Source organism: Poecilia reticulata, chromosome 17, assembly GCF_904066995.2.
Source record: "Poecilia reticulata chromosome 17, P_reticulata-male-v2, whole genome shotgun sequence".
NCBI lineage: Eukaryota > Metazoa > Chordata > Actinopteri > Cyprinodontiformes > Poeciliidae > Poecilia > Poecilia reticulata.
In genome coordinates, this window is record NC_088846.1 from 23,097,464 (window position 1) to 23,117,060 (window position 19,597).

The window sequence follows — 19,597 nt, forward strand, 5'->3', positions numbered from 1 at the left end:
TATGAGTGGATTGAAAAGCACTTTGGGGCAAAAAAGAAAAAAAAAAAAAAAAAAAGATCGTCTCTCACGTTCTCTGTGTGGCCTTTAAGGTGCGAGGAATAAAGGGGGTATTTGTATTAATCGATCACACGCCAAGCATGGTTGAAGCCTGGCCCTAATGGTTGCTTGCTGTCATTTTGCAAGCAGCTTATAAAAAGGATTAGAGTGGCTCTGTGGAGTGGGAGTGCGCGAACAGCAAAGTTCTGTGGCCGGCAAGGAAAATAAATCAATTTATGCTTGATGGCGGTGCGGCTGGGGAACATAATGTCTAACGATGATGGAGTTTGGACACTTCATACTTGTCATTGTGAAATTGGACTGCCGTGCTGCTAATGATGGTAATGTATGTTGTGCCTCGCCTACTACAGTAATCCTTCACTCTGTCTCACTTAAATGCATCTCATTGTCTGGCATATTGCATTATGAATACCGGCAGGAAAAAAAAAAAAAAGAAAGAAAAAGACAAGAATTTAATTTATATATTCATTCATTTGAGCTCCGAGGTAATGAGAAAAACTGGATAGCCATATAAATTCATTCATTTTTTTTTTTTTTTGTTCACAGGCGATTGTAACTTTGAGAAGCCGCTGGCAGCGTGTGGATACAGCCAAGGCAGAGATGATGACCTTGACTGGGAGCAGGTCAATTCCAGGGAGAAGACTTCATCAGATCCATGGATGCCCTCAGGTAAGGCCGGTGATGCTGGGCACATGATGAAAAGAAATCATGCTCAGAATAAGTAACTCAAAAAGCTGCACATTTAACACGGTCTGCTTTATGTTTGATGCAGTTACAAGCTGCTATGGACAAAAAAAAATTTGGTTTTTGAGTTAGTGAAAAATCCCATTTTTGAACTCTGACTCATTCTAACAAAGCCTTTTTTTTATTTAATAAAAAAAGGAAACTCACATATATTCTTATTTAAATGTATTCAAGTTCAACTTAACTTCAACGCAGTTCATTTAAGCCAGTCTGAAAAACGAACACACACATTTCCTATGTCAATATTTATATTTAAGAAGAAAAAAGAAAACAATAAAAAATAGTCAAAGTTTTCATTAGTTTTTGAGGAAGTAATTGATAATTTTACATGTTTTAAATGTTGGATGAAGCTTCATTGCAGATTTGATGTCAGAACAGAGACCAACTAGGAATAAGAGGAATGTTTTCCAGAAAAAAAAGAAAAAAAAGCAAAATATGGAAACCACAATCGCGTAAAGGATCGAGTGTTAGTGATGGCGATTAAAATAAGGAATATGATGTAAAAATAAAAACCATAGTACATGACTTGAGGAGATATACTCCATGTACAGCACTTAATCTCCCAAAGACACAACTAATTTGACAGCACATTTATGTGACAGATTCTGCCCTGTTTTATTACATTCATCACCCAATGGCTGCTTCAGTCTGCTGTTTTAGGTGTTCATACCAGACTTTCTCCTGATCTGCCCAGGACTCTGACTATAATTGGAATATAGTGTGCAGCTACTTTCAATAGCTTTTAGTGTTGGAGACTAATGAATATTTATTACAGCTTTATTCAGATTTGCACGCAACACGGAGCCACTTCATCTTGCATAGAAAGACAATACTTCTAATTCACTTCCAACTCTAGTCTAGTCTTTTTTTTCTGTTTGTTTTCATTGTTGATGTATGTGCCGCTTCTAATACAGTGAATCATTGAGACAGTCATATTAACTAACAACAATTGATATCAAAGCCCTCAGATCCATTTTAATTGAAGACGTCTATCTGGCAGTCACGTGCTGATATTCATTAGAATGCCTTTCCCTGCTTTTTGTATCCGTCGCACGCGATTTGTCTCCTTAATGTTGCATTGATCGTTCTTCATTTGACTTGAAATGCAAAGATATCACCACCTCTGAACACTGCGCTCCCTAGGAATTAGACTAATGGAATGGCGTTTCTTCTTTTCGTGTTATAACAAAGGTAGCATTGCAAACTAATGGATATTGTTTTTCCTCTCCTATCTGACGCCTAATCTAACAAAGGCTGCATCCCAGATAGATTGCATTGGCCCCCCTGGTGACAAAGGGGGAATTAATTAGCAAGCCCTCACTAATTTTAAACAGCAGTGCCCAGACCTGTTTGTGCGAGCACATCAGGGTGATGCGTGTTAAACTGCCCCGGAGAAATTACTTTCCCCCGGTAGGGGAAGTGTCTTTCTTTTTCCATCGCAATTGATTAATGGCGGGACACATGGAAGCCAAGCAAAGGTGACTGAAATCTGGGAAAGCCTCGACCTACAAATTAACACTATGCGTGCGGTCTAAATTGAACAGATCTAATTAAAATCCCATGTCTGGTTGGTTAAGAAGTGTCCCTGATTGTGCTTCCCAATTGGACCACACTTCAGACTGACACGTTTTCCACGTGTGCATCTTGAATTGCGCGAAATTAGCAGGTTGCAGCTCTTTCTCCATTTCAAAGTGTGAGCACTCAACCCGCTGTGTGAAACTGTAATCTCCCCTCTTTGACCAGACTGAAAGGGATGTGAAATGTAGTGTACTTGACAGGTAAAATTGTTTTACTGATGCTAGAGCAGGGGTTGATGGGTAAAAATGCATTTAGGTGAAAGCCACGCTGGTGGAAAAGCTATCTCACCCCTGATTGCTGTCTTACTCTCGACTCACACTTATGAATCTTCACAAAATGACCTTATCATACTCACACAAAGAGATTGTTATCCTACCTGGTGTGGCAGGATGGAAATGGAATTGATGTGGCAATCCTCAGAACAAAGAACAGAAGACATTACTACCTCAAGTACCTTTAAAATTGGTCGTAGACAGTATCTGTCTAAATAGGGGTATTCTCAATGTCACTGTGAATGGGTGATTTAAGTGATGATTTAGGTCTTTCCTGTTCTGATCTCCAAGCAAATAAAATCCTATAAGAGCTGTAATTCCCAGCTCTCGCATAAGCGCCGGTTCCCTCCTCATTCTTGAATCACTGTGGACTTTGTTCAAATGTAGGGTTTGTTTTGTCTTTTTTACATCTTTGTAAAAAAAAAAGTAAGTTGTACGTCTAAAGTCAAGAAGTAAAGTGTAGAATTTAAATTGGTTTATCAAATTTTAACGCACTGAATGTGAGGAAATTAAGCCACTTTTGTCAAAAGTCAAGTCCTGTTACTTCTACAGAATAGTTGCATCTGTTTTTTTGTTGTTTTGTTTTTTTTCTAGTAGTATGTATGTATTCTCATGAAAAAGTCAAACTCAACTCAACTCATTTCCAATCAGAAGCAAAAGAAAAACTTCCTCTTGACCCCAATGATCTTCCAGTCAAGTTTTTGTGTTTGTTCTTCAATCTAGACTGAAGAAAACTTTTCAGTTGTATTTCCTGTATTCTGTATGTCCAAAGACAACAGTCTTTGCTGATTCTGTTGATTGTTTTAAATAATATTTAGTGCTCACTTCACGCAAAAGACATTTGCTACATACCAGAAATCTGTATACATTTCAGTGAATTCTATTTGTAATGCCATCAAAGGTGCCAATATGCAGATATTTGTCGCAAAATGTGGCTTTTTGTGGTCTGATCCACTATCTACAAAACTCTGAACTGGCCCAAATATGTCAAATTGTGTTAAAAAAAAAAAATAATGAAAAAAGAAAATCCAGAATGGAGCAAACAGCCTTCTGGTCGCATGAGCAGGACACAAACAACGCCTGGAACTCCTGGTTGTTTGTGACGATGCACTCGCTGTCTAATTGCTACGTCTGGACGCAGGGTTGCCTTGTTTATCCCGCTACGCGGAGCTGATTGCATGCTTTGGCTCCTGTTTAGGACGGTTCAGCCCAGTTCTGAGGCTCCGCGTGTCTGCCTGGGCGCTCCCCAGAGTGTTGCTCTGTCAGGCCAACTGGAGAAACCCCCTGCAAGACTGCCACTGTCTGTTCCGCCCTCAATGACTGCCAATAATCGCAAAGTTTTCGACTGTGGAGACTGATCCAACTTTTTAAAAAATGTCATTGGGATTTTTTTTTTCTTTTTTTTTTTTTCTTCTTCCTTCAAAAGTTGTGCGTTGTGAGGTACACTAAGTGGTTTCTGCAAAATGCTTTTGCTAAAGTTTTGCAGATGTGATGAGAAAATAATCTTTTTTTTCTCAGCGAGAGCCACAGCTGGTGCAGAGGATGTTTCCTCTCTGATGTCAGCATGGTATGCTGCCAGCATAGGCTGCTGCTCCCTGCAACTCCCCTGAGACCCATTCTGGGGAATAATAGCAAGAGAAGGAGAAAGAAGGTCCTCTAACTGAGATTAATTAGTGTTTTTTGTATTCTGCAAGGCACAATAGCCGATGCGGTCCCAGCTAAATGACTTATTGTGTTATTCTTAATGTCTGCTATAAATATGTTGCCGGAGAGGAATTAAATGAATGTTTTTGTCGCACAGTTTGTACGGGCTCTTTGTTTTGGTAGAGTGTCCTTGGTCGATAGTGACACCTTGACAACAATAAAGGATTGGCAGAATTAGGTTCTTCATTGGGTAACAGTTATCTTTTCAGTTTTTTCTTAATTATACCCTCATGATATAAACACAGTTCACTCTTAAGCACAACACAGTGAAGACCACATTTTATTTTTACCCCTGGTAAAGTTAAGCAGGAAACACCAAAGTACCATACCCACACACTCAAAACTGTACAATGTAATTTTTAATTTGATAGATTAATTAAATTAGGATGAAAATGTGAAAAATCACTTCTTTCATACTGTTAAATATGATGCTGGGTGTGTAATACGGTGGATGTGATTCTTTCAAAAGTCTTGCACTTACAGCATCACATACACTTTGGCATACAAGTAATTTTTAAATAAAAATTAAAATTGAAAAATTGTCATTAGATTTTTAAGGAGAATAGCAACACATTCAGCTAATGAGATGATACCATGCAAAATGATGAATCACCTGACCAAGATGAGGCGCTATCGTAGCAATATTTTTTGGGGAAAAATAGACACACCAGATTTATTGTTTCAGGTAATTAAGGCTACAAAAACCACAACCTATAACTAGTTTAAGTTGCCTGAAGTTTGACTATATTACTGTCTTCATCTTTGATTAAGTCTGTTTATTCTAATGCCGAAAAAAACATTGAAAACGCTCTCTTTCTAAAATACAAAAGCACATATTTTGTATTTTAAGAACTTAATTGAATAATCAAACATTTCACATTTAATCATTATTTTATCTGTTTGAACTAAAGATAATGAAATACAATCCTCTCAGTTCAGAAAAGTTTTCAGAAGGTGTCTTAGCCAGTTTCTGCATTCTCAGAGCCTGAGAATACAGAATTCAGCATCTTACCTGTGACTTTGTCGATGTTTATTTTTCATACCAAGCACCCAAAGCGCAACGGGACCATCAATTTAAAATTAAACGAGGCTTGTTTATCAACCAACAGGGCAAATTTCTTCAAAATAAGAGTCTCAAACACGGATACAATAAGGCGCAAAGCTAAAAGAACCCATCTTCATATAATACTGTAGTGCAGCATCTTCACCAGGGGCCACAGATGTCGGCACATAGACTAAACCATGTGACCAATGCAGGTAGATGTTGGTTAATGGAAAAATACCTCGTTGCTTTACCTGGGCTTCTAGTGCTGTGTATGGGTCTTAATGGGTTTTTCAAATGAACAACAAGAGGGTCAAACTATTAAAATATAAGAGGACACAATGTTGGACTGAAAAACAGCAGAAATTTAATCAGAATGGAAATTACGCCAGTTAAACATGGAGTGTTGTCACAATTCTATTTAAAAAAAATAAATCACATACGCTCATATTGTTTTTAGCCATTCCCAGCTACATGTGGGAATGACTCCTAGAGTTGTGTGCACTGTTTTTAGGTTAAGGACAGAGCCCCATTAAATGATTAAGGGACACAACAGAACAGCAAATTATGAAATCTAATCAATTTGTGCAATCATTCCCGGTGAAAGAAAGACCGCCATTTCCTGCGCTCCGTGTTTGTGGGGTTAAAATGTGTCCTTTGGCCCGAGCAAACAGGTTACCCATTATGATAAACAGGATTAAGATTGCACTTGCGCTTCTAGAATGGAGGACAAATTAGCATATTTTATCTTTTCTTCATCCTAAGTGTTCACGGTATGAACAATTGGGTGACTCACCTGAAGATTCAGTTCTTTTAATGACTTTGTACCACGTGAATGGGTTATTATCTGACCCATTTACTTCAGCGGCAGGCCAATAGAGCGCACTGCATATTAAGACGACATATTAAGCCATTTGGGATTGCAGGTGATTGGCATGCGACAACAAAGGATGCTGCCAGGGAACATAATAAGGGTTAGTTGTTCCACCTGACTAAAGTGACAGGGCTTAAACGTGTCCTGCATGATGGATGGTTCTGGGTGAAACTGTTTGACTCCGTGCTAAAGAGAACCTGCCAGGCTCTTCACACGGGGAGACCCAAACTTATCCGCTTTTATTTTTATCGGGGCCTTTTCATGTTGCAGAGGACACGGAGAATATTCCGGGAAAATTTGAGAGAAGGCCACGGCTGCTCGCATTAACAGCCTAACCCTCACAGCGAGAGCATTTTTGATTGGTGGCAGACAGTGAGAATGGCCCCCGTCTTCATTGACATTTCCAAAGCAGCAGCCGTGCTTTTCAGCGGCGGTGACCTCTGTGAATTTTATTAGCAAATGAGACCTGGAGGGTTTGGGTTTAAAGAGCGCCCCTTCATTCTGATTCCTCCCTCCCCCCCCCCCAACATAATGATTTTCACAGAGTTCAGGACCTGAATGGAGGAGAAATAATGAGCGCTAGTCATTATTGCAAATTATATCCTCGGCTCAGACCATCACTCAACTCATAATTAATCCAGATACCTTCAAACTGTAGACTTTGATGATTGGGATTAGACAGGAGGTTATTTGTGAGACCAGGACTATTTCAGGCTTCATTATCTGTCTTTTTAAACCAACTTTCTATCGAGGAAAAACACATAAAATCACTAATAAAGACTTTCTTGTGACGTTCACATCTGCTGTTTGTAACAAGAAACTTCTGAGGGCTTTGCATCCAATAAAGTTATTTATATCAGACTAAATCATTACAAATGCAGCTGTGGTTTTATCTTACGGTGTGCTAATCTCACACAAATTGTTAAAGTATTGAAACATACAGTTTTTAGATAGATGGTTAGATGAGTTGTCTAATTTTTTCATATCATAAATATAGTACAGTTAATATATATATATAGTGTATAATACAGTTACAGGACAAATAAAGAAGTATACTCCCATTGTACATTATGAATTTCTTGTGTCAGAACAAAAAAAATAATCTGGTTTCTTTTTTGTTTATGTATTTATTTCAGAAAACAGATATCAAAGTTTAAAAGCAGGAGTAAACAAGTGGTCAAAGAAAGGCACAAAAAGCAAAACATACAAATAAAATGATGCAGCGCAACAAAATTCATTATGAATTAAAACTGTAGTTTCTTTTCACATTTTGTTTTTCTTTATAGTTATTTCTTCTAAGCCACCACATGCTTTCAGCTGCAGCTAAACAGAACTGCACCAGATTAAGCTTCATTTAAGATTTAAACAAGTCTGAAGAACTGTTATACATTAACCAGTTGTTAATATATTCTGATCCTAACATTGTGCTGTAGAATTACACAGTTTAAGTCAATTTTTTTTAAGAATCACCCATCCTCATCAGCTTATTTTCTCACCAGCAGGAACTTTTTCTCCCATATGGACAGACACAAGCTGTGGCCAACTCATAGCTGCTCTGCCAGTTGAATAAGCCGTCAGGGCGCAGGATTAACCTGATGGAAGGCTTTCTTCAGAGTCCACATTCTGTCTCTATGGCTCACGATATCGTTAAACCGCCGAGTCTGTTATTTTGGTTTCCCTGCCGCCCAGCAGAACCTGAACATTTGGAAGTTTGAATGTTATTTTAGCAGACCTTGCTTGTTAGATTACACTGCACATTCATTTTCCAAAATTGCATCCATGTTTTGAGCCTTTCAGATTTTTTTTTTTCTTACAAATCCAATGAAGCAGCTGTACTTAAGGTCGATGCTAATTAGAATAAGAAAACTAACTCATTAGGAACTATTCATAATGTTAGAGCCCCAGAAATGTTGCTACATTTCCATTTAGCATCTACATTTATTTCCTCTAACCGTAACATTTTCGCAGAATAAATGTTGGAGTGTAGTAACTGTTCAACAATGATGTTTACTCTACTTTACTGTGGTCTTGTTAATAATGTCTGAAGTCACACGTTTCTATTTTAGCAGCGTAGCCTTCGTTTCCCAAAGAACAGCTACAGCGAATGCATGCAGCATCAGCAGTGGCCACGCTTCATCTTCCGCTCATTCATTTTTCACACCGGTTTCCATGCTCCCCACATTCAGCCATCATTGTAATGGAAGGTGAAGGTGGCCTACATTGGAATAATAATAAATCTGTTCCTCTGAATACCTTAGACAATAGCCGAGCCATGGCCTTTAAGGAACAGTGAAGACGGGCTCACAGTGTGCCGAGAGCTCTCTATTTTTAATTGGTCTCGAACTCCGTCATTGTTAAAGGCGGAAGAAGAGATAGAGAGAGTGGGATGGAGTGGGGGTGGGAGGGGAGAAAACACCCCTGTGCATCACTAGCACATTAGCACTCCACTAACAGTGTCATTATAATTTGCTCTTAGTCTCACTGGTTAATTAGCTTGTCACGGTGCAGCAGGTCCTGCAGAGTATGTGGTCATTAGGCTTGGAGGGAAGAGAAGCTGAATGACAATCTATGTAACTCTATGATCTTCTTCAGCGGCGTTACACAGTGGTAGAGGAAGTATGATGCGGGACTTGACTGACGCTTGCAGTACTGTTTTCTTTTACTGAAGACAAAAGAAAGATAATGGGTAGATTTTTCCTTTTTTAGTTTAGTTTTACCTGAACAAATTCAGGGGTGTACAACCACACTATTACATTGACTGTGGCAAAGAAGATTTTTGGTATAATGTCTTGCGTATGATTACAAATTGATGGATTATGCATTAGCAATTATTAAACAAAAATTGGCCACTTTCAAATTATAAATATTTTAGCCACTGTTTTATTCCCAAGAGAAAACACACTGGATGTTCTTACTCAACACCCTGGAGTAAGCTGTCCTATAACTTGGGACACACACATTCTTGGTCTGCACTGTCCTAGTTCTCATTCAAGGGATACATCAACTCCGACAAGCCCACAATATCTGGGACACGTAGTAAATCTCATCCACTCTTGGTGACCCAGTCTTATTTTACAGTGTTTATGGATCTTATGGCATGTACTGGTGCAGCTTGGAGCTGACCATGCAGCAACTGGAATGAGAACCGGTTTCTTAAAGTTCTGCATCAGCAAAAGGTAGATTGTTCCTCTCAGCTTTGGGATTAGTCTCTGATTAAGGCAAACAGAGTTCAGTCTTCAGGTGTCTTGCTCAAGAGTGATGGTGGGATGCAGAGAGAGAGAGAGAGAGAGAGAGAGAGAGAGAGACCAAATGGGGCCTTGTCTGTCATAATGCAAATGCTCCTCTGAACTGTTGTGAACCAAAAGACAAACCTTGGGATTTACCAATTCTTTCTCATTCCAACCCTCACCTATGCTCACGAGATATGGATTGCAATCAAAAGAACAAAATCCCAGTCACAGGTGGCTGAAATGAGTCGCCCTCTTCTGTAGGATGACTGGGCACATGTTCAGAGATGGGATGAGACACGTCATGGTCTGCGGGGAGCTTGACGTAAAGCTCCACATTAAAACGATTCCGTTAAGGTTATTTTGGACGTCTGATCAGGATGCCTTTGAGGTCCCTCCCTTTAAAAGTTTTTCCAAACATGTCCAACTATAAAGAAACTTTAGGAAAATCCAAAACACGTCGGAGAAACTGGATTTTCCATTTGGCCAATCCAAATGGATCGGGTGCTGTGTAAGCCACGCGATCTATGGCAAACAGAAGACAACGGACGAATGAATCGATTTCTAGACTATAGTGGGAAAAAAATACAAATGTGGCTTAAGGGATCTGCAGTTTGCATCTTAATTATGGACAAACAGGACAATTCTCCCAAACGTATGACTGCTGAATTACTTCTAAATAGCCTGTTTTAATCTTTGAGGAAAGCAGTGGAGCCATAGTTTTTGTCTATGCAACATGAGCAGCAACTGAACAATTTATCAAGTGATTTCCAGTGCTGGTTTGCGTCATACCAGGGGTTGCTCATGCCTCAGAGGGAAAAACAAGAAGGATCCGGCTGCTTTTGCAGAGGACTGGATGTCAATGAAGACACATGGAGTCTTCATAGAGCACTATCTGATTAAAGTTTAATCAAATGTGTTTCAGAGTTGACACGTTTGCTCCCTTTCTTCATGTTTTCTCTACAGCTTCGTGCTTTCCTCAGAAATAATTAACCTCAGCATATGAATGAGTAAAACTGAAATTAAATAATAGATTACAAACACTGTGGGAGAACAGTTGTCCATAGTAATTAATCATAACAAAGTGATCATACTGTGAAGAACTCTTTGCACAACATAGAGATACCGGAATCCTAAGTAGCTCATAAGACATAAAACTCTGTCTTGGTTAAATAACAATCCTGCACAAAGAGGTTATTTATTTTCAACTTCTTCTAATCTTAAAAGAGTTGTTTTTTGTTTTTTTATCAGAGGTTACTCAGTGGCACAGATGGTAGCACCATTTGCTTTTCCAGCAATAAGATCCTGAATTTGAATCCAAGCCTGGGCTCTTTCTTCATCGAGTTTGTATCGTCTCCCTGTGCATGCGTGGGTTATTTCTGGGTACACTTCTTCCTGCTGCAGTCCAAAAACATTACTGCTAGGTTAACTGGTATCTCTCAAGAGTGATTGTGTTTCACTGTCGTCCTGCGACGGACTGGTGGCCTGTCCAGAATGCACCCAACTTTTCGTGCAAGCTAGTGGATTCACCTTTCTTGAAATATGTCTCAGAAATAGGATCCTAACATCATCCTAAATAAAAACGAAAAACTAGGAAAACATCTGTTTTTGTATAGTAACAAGAGAAGCTTCAGACAGATGAAATTGCTACTGAGGCTACCCATATCAAACTCTGAAGTTCTTGAGCTTAGTCTCAATATGCCCGTCCATCACTCTCCAGTTTGGAGTAACCACAAAATTAGACATATCAGACCACAACAGATCGCAAATGGAAGAATAAGGGATCGCATTCTTGTGTACGTATTAGGAAGTCACCAGGAAAAATCATTACTATACTCTCACTCGCTTAAGATTTCGTGCCTCCTTCTGGCAGGCCCGACAGGGCAAAGAACTTCAGAACCACACATTAGCATCTTCTTCACTTATCCTATCACACCTGACCTTCATTGAGCTTGTGGATCTCAAACATTCTCGCAAAGGATTCTTTCTTTTATTTTACACATTTAAATAATGAAGCATCTTGTTGCCTTTCTGCCAATGACTGCAATGATAGTTGAAAACAATATCATTGTTATTCCATTGGAAGTCATTGTGAAATTTCTTGAAGCCCATAATTTTGATATGTTGATTTAATCTAAGAAACTTAAAGTCTAAGTTTACATGATTCAGCTACTAGATGTGAAGCGCACATGGATCTGTTCATCTGTCGTCTATATCCACTTATACTTACAGGGTCTTCGGGGGTCTGGTGCTTATCTCCAGTAGTCGTTGGGCGAGAGACAACACAAAGAGGGTGACACAGAGAGACACCGGGCAAACAACACACACCAACACTTCATGAGAGCTTAGAATAACCAGTTAACCTAACAGTCATGTTTTTAGGCTTTCGGAGAAAGCAAAATTACCTGGACAAGACCTGCAGACAAAACGTTCAAGCTGCAGCCTGGTTTGATTCCTGGTTGCTGGCCAGGAATCAAACCAACAACCTTTTTGCTGCAAGGCAACTGTTTAGCCCGTTTGCACACATCCTGTGCCAAATATCTGACATGTCATTGATCAATAAAATGCATAACATTTCATAACATATCCGCATCCCTCACCAATTACCCCAAAACCTTAAAGGATCATTTAAAATAACAACTGCCTCTACCTTCCAAACAAAGGCGATTAGGCTAACTGTGACATCCCAACCGCTCCTCCTCTGATGCCTCTTCTCTTGTTTCATTGTGTAAACATGACAGAATCCCCCTACTCATTATCCGAAGCTGCAGACAGATGAAATTGGTGAGCGTTACAAGAGAAGCACAAGACAAGTGGGCAAGCTCGAGTCATTGATGGAACAAATAGGGTTCTGTGAGACGCTGCCTGGTTGACACGCTCAGGCGACCAAGCCTGCTGCTTAACTTGACGCTATTCACCCGTTTTAATACAGGAATCTCAGTGAAATGCCACATGTCTTCTGTAACAAGAGAGATTTGGCTCTTCCTTGAATGCAGCAGCGTAAGCTTCGTGTTTACAGGTTGTTTGTATTACCTCTCTTTGCCCTTCAGTTTGTAGCATTCTGCCAAAATGTATCTCAGCATCTAATGAGTCTCCTATGGCTGCGTTTCAAACACTGCTATGATTATTGCCATCTTAATATGAAGCCAAGCTAAATAAGATGATGACAAATAGAATGTGTTCCGCATCTCCTTGAAAGTTGGCCAATGTAATAATTCTCACTTGTGTTTTATTGGGGAGAGGGTAAAGAATTAGATTAACCTTTAATATTGGACCTAAGTGATAAAATCTAAATGGGGCTTTTCTTGGCAAATAGATTTTAGCTTATTGATTTTTCATCATTTCCCCTCTGCTCTGTCATTGAAGGAAAATGCACTTTTCAAAATCCACTATTTTCTGGGATTAGCCTCTCAGCTGTAGTGTATGTCTTTGTATTTTGATGAATGGTAATGACGATCAGCCGAGGTAATAGCATTTTCTCATCAAAGGTCACAAGCTGGATTTGTGAATGCCGAGGAAAGCTCCTCAAGCAGCCATTTGTTACTCTCAGCATTCTGTATGGGATTTTTTTCACCTTTTATTTGGTTAATTTCAGAGCTGCATTATGGTGAGAAAACACGTTCTCATAATATGATATCATTGTTGAATATTGCAATAATCATCAGTTGCAACTAAGGGGCATTCATGTCTGCTCTCCCCTTTCCGTTGTGTTTGGGCGAGTAGCTCTTTGTAATCATCTTTTCCATGCCCAAATTTAAAAACCATTAAGTAAATTTTAAAAAATGCATGCACCAAAAAATTTGAGCCCACAGAAATCTAGCGTTGCCACAGAGTGGTGGTGTTTTTTATGGAAAGACAATCTCCTGGACCAATGCACAATACAATGTTAAAATAAAATTGACTGTTTCTATGGTGATTTATCCCATGAGGTGGAGGAAGAAGGCAATACAACTGTTCTCTGACTGCAGTAGCGTGCACTTAACAAACCGGCATCCTACGGAGGGATTTAAAAGCTCTTATTATTATGGCCAACCTACTTTGTGTGTAATTCACCACAGTGAATTCTGACAGTATTTAGGGTAAACAACCTTTGCATTTCTCCCAGCAATGAGAACGGTCTTTAATTGAGAGACAGGCAGTGACTCTGTAAGTCTCACTTTTTTCCACATGATCAGTCTAACAATTTTGTTCACATGTAGCTTCCTCTATAGAAGTAAGTAGAAGTCTCATATACAGCTCTAGAAAAACTTTAGAGACCACTTAATATTAACAGTTTCTCTGATTTTATGTTTTACAGGTCTGAATAAAATGAACATTGTTCTTTTATTCTATGAATCACTGACATGTCTCCGAAATGCAAAAGCAAATGTTTAGTAGAGAATGAGAAATAGTCAGAATAATGAAAAAGATACAGTGCTTTTCAGATCTCAAATATTGCAAAGGAAACACGTTTGTATTCATGTAGAAACAACAATAATAATGTTTTAACTCAGGAAGAGTTCAGAGGTCAATATTTGGTGGAAGAACAATGAGGTTTCCAATAGGCTTCATTGCAGTGGTTTTGTGATTTTCTTTTGAGAGCTGTGGCTTATCTGAAGTCATTAAAATTCTTCACAATGTGGAACAAGACAGAATTATTATTTGGGAAGGTATAAACAATTGCACGAAAGCCCATTCAAATGCTCTATTATTTGAATGGGCTCAGACAGAGAAAGAAAAGCAACGCTGGAGTTAATTACTGATAAAAGAAAGCAAATTATAGGTACTTACTAAGTAAAATACCAATCCAGGTGTTTCATAAACATCCATCCATTATTTTTACACTCTTATCCTTGCAGGGGTCACCATGTATGTTGGGCAAGAGGCGGGGTAAACACTGGACAGGTCGCCAGGGCAACACAGAGACAGACAGGACAAACGATCATGAGAATTTAGAAACATCAGTCAATCTGGCAGTCATGTTTTTGAACTGTGGGAAGAAGCCAGAGTACCCGGAGAGAATCCATGCACGCACAGGGAGAACATGCAAACTCCATGCAGAAAGAGCAGAGTCATGTTTCAAACCCAGGACCTTCTTGCTGCAGGGCAACAGTGCTACCATCTGCAGCCCGTTTTGTGAACATTGTATCATGAACCTTGTTTTTTTGGTTTTATTTAGTGGGAGAGGAGAAATCTAACCTCCTTCTTTGTGTTTGCACCCACAGACCATGACCTTGCTTCCTGTGTAGATCTTAGTAGCAACAGTTCTCACTCCACCCTTTTTCAGTAGGAAAATGTGGCCTGGAGTGGAATCAACAACTTCCCATGAGAAAGATCCTTTTTGTTTAGAAAATAAACTCATTGTCACGAGAGATTTCCAGATGGTGTGGTTTCAGGAGCTATGTAGTAGGCCAAAAGGGGCAGCACATATTCCAATTAGAAAGAGCTATTTTATTAAGAAAAGAAACTCATAATAATTAAGAGAGATTTCCAGATGGTGTGGTCATAGGAACTAATCGACCCTTTATGGTATCACCTTATCGCTGAAAACCAACAGAAAAGGCCAAATGTGATTTATTTCTGTTTGACCATTTTTGTTTGACATATTTATGGCTTGTTTCTTTCTGTTTTCACTTACCATTAACAGAACAGTGTCTTGGTTGGTAAAACATATACTATGACATAAACATCCAACTTACCACATGTAATATTCTCATGTTCAAATGCATCACTCTTCAAATATATCAACCTATCAAACATTTATGTTAAAGTGGTCCTTTGTAATTCTCAATTTGCAAATGCTGATCCAGGTTGACTATTGTGTTTATGATTGCATTGAAAGTCTCCTTTATTTTAAATATACCTGACCATTTTCTCTTTTTTTGCCAGTTTACTGAAATCTGTTGAAACAAAATGAGCCAACATTCCTTTTTTCTGTAACAGGGTCCACTTTTATGATGGTGAACACGTCAGGACGCTTCGCAGGACAGAAGGCTTTACTGCTGACACCCCAACTGAAGGAGAACGACACACACTGCGTTATTTTCCATTACTACATAGGAGGAAGAGACAACAGCCACCCAGGCCACTTAAATGTCTATATCAAAGAAAACAACAGTCCAATGGGGATGCCTGTTTGGAACGTGTCAGGACCAGCGTCTCGCTCCTGGGGGCAGGTGGAGCTGGCCATCAGCACCTACTGGCCCAACTTCTACCAGGTGGGCGCACGTTAAGCTTTCTTTGGTATAACTGTTTGTAAACCTCTGTTAATGACGAAAAAGAATCCACAAAAGTAATTTTAAAAAAATAAGAAAAATGACTGAAAATTGACTAATGGAAATCAGACGCTGCTTTTGAGCTGTGGTTCAACAGAATCGATTTAAAAAGCAAAAACAACTGGAACAGGCCTGTAAGAAAATGATGGTTCCTCGAGAAAAGATTGAAAGTATGTTTACTGTAGGAACATGTTACCGTAATTAATTAGCATTACAGATGTCTTCAAGCTAGCTGAAACATGCCAGTTTCATTAGTTTGTTTTAAAAAATTATTGGGTTGACTCCTAATTCAGAAGCAACGTTTGATTGTCAAGTTTAATTTGATGCAGTTTCAAGTTATTTCAGCCACCAGTGAGGGCTTTTCAGTCATTAACAGAGGGCCACCAACAATTTTATTCACATGTGTAGCATCTCTATAGAAGCAGTAGAAATCCTATATAGTTTATCTGAAGTCATTTAAAGCCTTTCACAATGTGGAACAAGACATAATTACTATTTGAGAAGGTCTAAACAATTGCACAAAAGCCCATTCAAAGCACCTTAGATTATTGATTTCTGCAGCTGCCTCTGTATCCATGGCAATCTGTTCTCTTTCCCTTCAATCCAAGTCAGTTCCCTTTTTCCAAATTAGAAAACTCATTTTCACTTACCAATGCACATGACTGCTGGCTGGGGCAAGGTGATTTCACACTTGCCTGGCTATTAGTCTTCGTCGGGCTTGTTCCACGAGTCCACCAAATGTTAATTGATGCAGAGAGACCCCTTAACCTCCCAAAGGGAGCAGGTCCTTCAGTGTATTATTTCATTAAGGCCTGGCAGGCCCTGGACCACATTGGAGGCGATGCGAGTCCTGCTGCCTGCTCATCATAGCCGCTCTGATAACTTAGTTAACAAGGGATACCGCTGAGATTCTCGCTGCTGGATGCAGTGTGGAAGGTTTAATAAGAGCCACACAGACAAAATAAGAAAAAAAAACGTGGTAGGTAGCAGCAGCAGTCAGTGCAAATTGCTGACAGGATTCTTACCTTGTGTGTTAATATGTAAAGCCAGTCTGGTCAGATATTGTCAAGCTGGCTCAAGACAAGTGATGTATAAAAGCTTTGCTTGTCTTACATTCACATAGACATCGGTGGCTAAATATAAAGGGTGTTTATTCTTAAATTTCATCTGAACAAACACTTCTGATTAGCTTGACAAGTTTAGAGTAGAATATACTTTATTGATTGCCATGGGTAACTTTCCTATTTGTTGGTGTTAAATATTAATAATACAAATAGAGATAAAGCTTATAAAATATATAAACTTTATTAACATGTTTCTTGGTTAAAACTGTCACCATGTGGAGACAGATCTGTGAAAAGATGGAGCTTGTCCACCTCCTCCCAGTCATCCTACTGCCATCTGCAGAAATACACCGCTCCTGGTCAAAAACATCCAATCAGAGCCAGGGGGATGGTCTTTGTGCTGTCAGTCACTCTCGTGTAGGCGTTGCTAAATGTGCTAATGGAGTAGAAACAATTTACTGCTACAGGAAAGCTGTTTGTCTGCCGTCATCAGCTCCATTGCTAACTAGCTTAAGCATTCATGGCAGGGATCTACCTCTAGGGCAGCAGAGAGCAAGGGTGAGGGTCATTACTGTGCTTCAAGATTACATGTAGTGTAAGTTTCCAGCATTTGCTTGTAAGCTAAAAAGTTAAAATTTGGTGTCATATGACCACAGTTTATTTTTTCACATATTTCAAGAAGACACGTGGGATCGATGAATAGTTTCTGCATGTTTCACTTGAGCTGCAGGTCTTTCTCCTTCTCTTTTCAGTGGAGCAGCAAAGATCTACTTTTTAGTGTAATGCTCTCCTGGCCCATCCTGCTGGTTTCAACAGAAGGTCATGTAGGTTCATAAGAACGCCATGCAATTCAGAATATGTTCTTTTTGAAAATCTACTGCTGTTTTAAACTTCTGCGGAGCTTTTTCCCCTGACCTATTTGGTGTGTCTCTTGGTCTTCTCAATGCTGTTTGTTCAATAATGTTCTCTAACAAACCACTTCAAAGAACATTGAGATTAAATTGCTCACAGATGAACTCTGGTTCCTAATTAAGTGAAATTATGAATGCAATTGGTTGCACTGGATTTTATTTCAGGGCTTTTAGAGGAAATGGGTTTAATTAAAATGCATGTCATTCTTGACCGATTGGTATTTGTAAAAAATAAAAATCTCAAGACCTTCTGTCATCATCATTCCACTTCAGTTTCATCCTTGCCTATTACATGTATCAGTAATTACATTAAAGGATTGTAAGATGACATGTGATTATTTTTTCAAGGCAGTATAAGAACGAACACATCCCTAATTATCTGCATACATTATTCCCAACATACCAACTATGCATTGCTGGGTATTGGAAACATTTGCAGCCTCTGCTGCCTTTCAAACCTCAAGCCTAAAGGACCTGCTTTCATTTGTAATTGTTCCAGAGCTAAATTGACATCATGGGTAAATGCGAGGATGCTAATGATCTTAGCAACAATCTGTGAAGAAGGACACCAATGCCTGAAATTGTCACTAATTAACAACATGTCACTAATTATAGGTATCTTTAATTGCATAGCAACCTAGGAAATTGTCAGAGGAAAGCCACCTGATACATGGAAATTATTTTTTAATTACTGTTGAGGCGTTCAGGCATCGTTCCAGCCTTTTGTGGCTTTTGACAATTACTCATCGGTCTAGCTATCCATCGAACTTCAACCTGAGATTGTCATGCATCTGATTGTTCCAGAACTGATTAAATAAAAAAAAATTTTAAAAAACGTTCAAAATTTCTTTGAATGCGAAGTGGAACTTTGCATTTTCTTCACGTATAGCCCAAAAAAGGCGTTCAATCTAAATGCACTCATCTGTATTAATTTCCATGCAGCAGAATATGCAGCAGGGCTAATCAAACCTGCTGTAAAGTATTTAACTAAGTCCCAGAGGGATCTCCAGTGCAGTGATGTAGACACTAAACGCTGGTCCTGCTGTCCGTCTCCCTGACAAATGAGAACGGTGAACTTTCCTGTGACATCAACAGCTTTGTCCCATGTGAATATTTTCAGTGCGGGTCAGGCCCAATTATGTGCCGAGCCATCATTGATGTTGGAATTAATTATATCACAGCTATTAGGGAGGCTGACTGATGTCTGTTGCACAAACAAAGGATTTCAATTAGAGCGTGGGGGCCAGTTCATTTGTCTGGTGGCAATATATAGAGTGGTTGGCCTTTTAATTTCCTTTAAATTAGCCCTTAATGAGGCCATAATTGGCACCCAAGACTTTGCTTTCATATTTCAAGAGACGAGAAAAGAAATTTATAATTAGACGGTCTTATCTGAAGACATCCTGCCTCCCAGATGACAGGGGTAAGTATCTCAGCCTCCATATTACTGAGCTACAAAAGGAATCTCGGAAATGTGTCACTGTGCAGCCGGCAGGACGTGTTTGTGTGCGACGCCTTACGTAGGACACGTCTAATAATATAACAAGTGAACAGACTTTCCAGGTTGATATTTCAGGAGTCACAGCAGGCAAAACATGTGTGGCTGGAGCGCGTGTGGTGTAATTGCTGTGTGCACCACGCCCTGGGTTTGGGAAGGGACTGGCATGCTGTTTCCCTTTTTATCACACTCCAGACCAACGAGCACATAGCTTTGAAATTCTGCTGCGACACACCCTCCTCTCAGGGCTTAGGGCCATTTGTTTTGGAGGGGAGCTCGGCCCTTAAAATAGGGTCAAAGTTTCGTCATGTGCTGCACAGTTGCACTTTATTTTAGAAGTTCTATCAGAGGGCCCTGCTTTTAAGGAACCAC

At 39.4% G+C, this 19,597-nt stretch overlaps 1 protein-coding gene across 7 annotated transcripts in view; it reads left to right on the forward strand.

Annotated features, from left to right (window-relative positions):
• Positions 1–19,597, forward strand: part of LOC103479737 (protein tyrosine phosphatase receptor type M) — a 205,657-nt gene that overhangs the window by 47,360 nt on the left and 138,700 nt on the right. For all 7 annotated transcript variants that reach the window (XM_008434350.3, XM_008434348.3, XM_008434351.3 and 4 more), the window contains exons 2-3: positions 604–726; positions 15,421–15,695. In XM_008434350.3, coding sequence (XP_008432572.1) covers positions 604–726; positions 15,421–15,695 — 398 coding nt within the window. The remainder of the gene's footprint in view (positions 1–603; positions 727–15,420; positions 15,696–19,597) is intronic.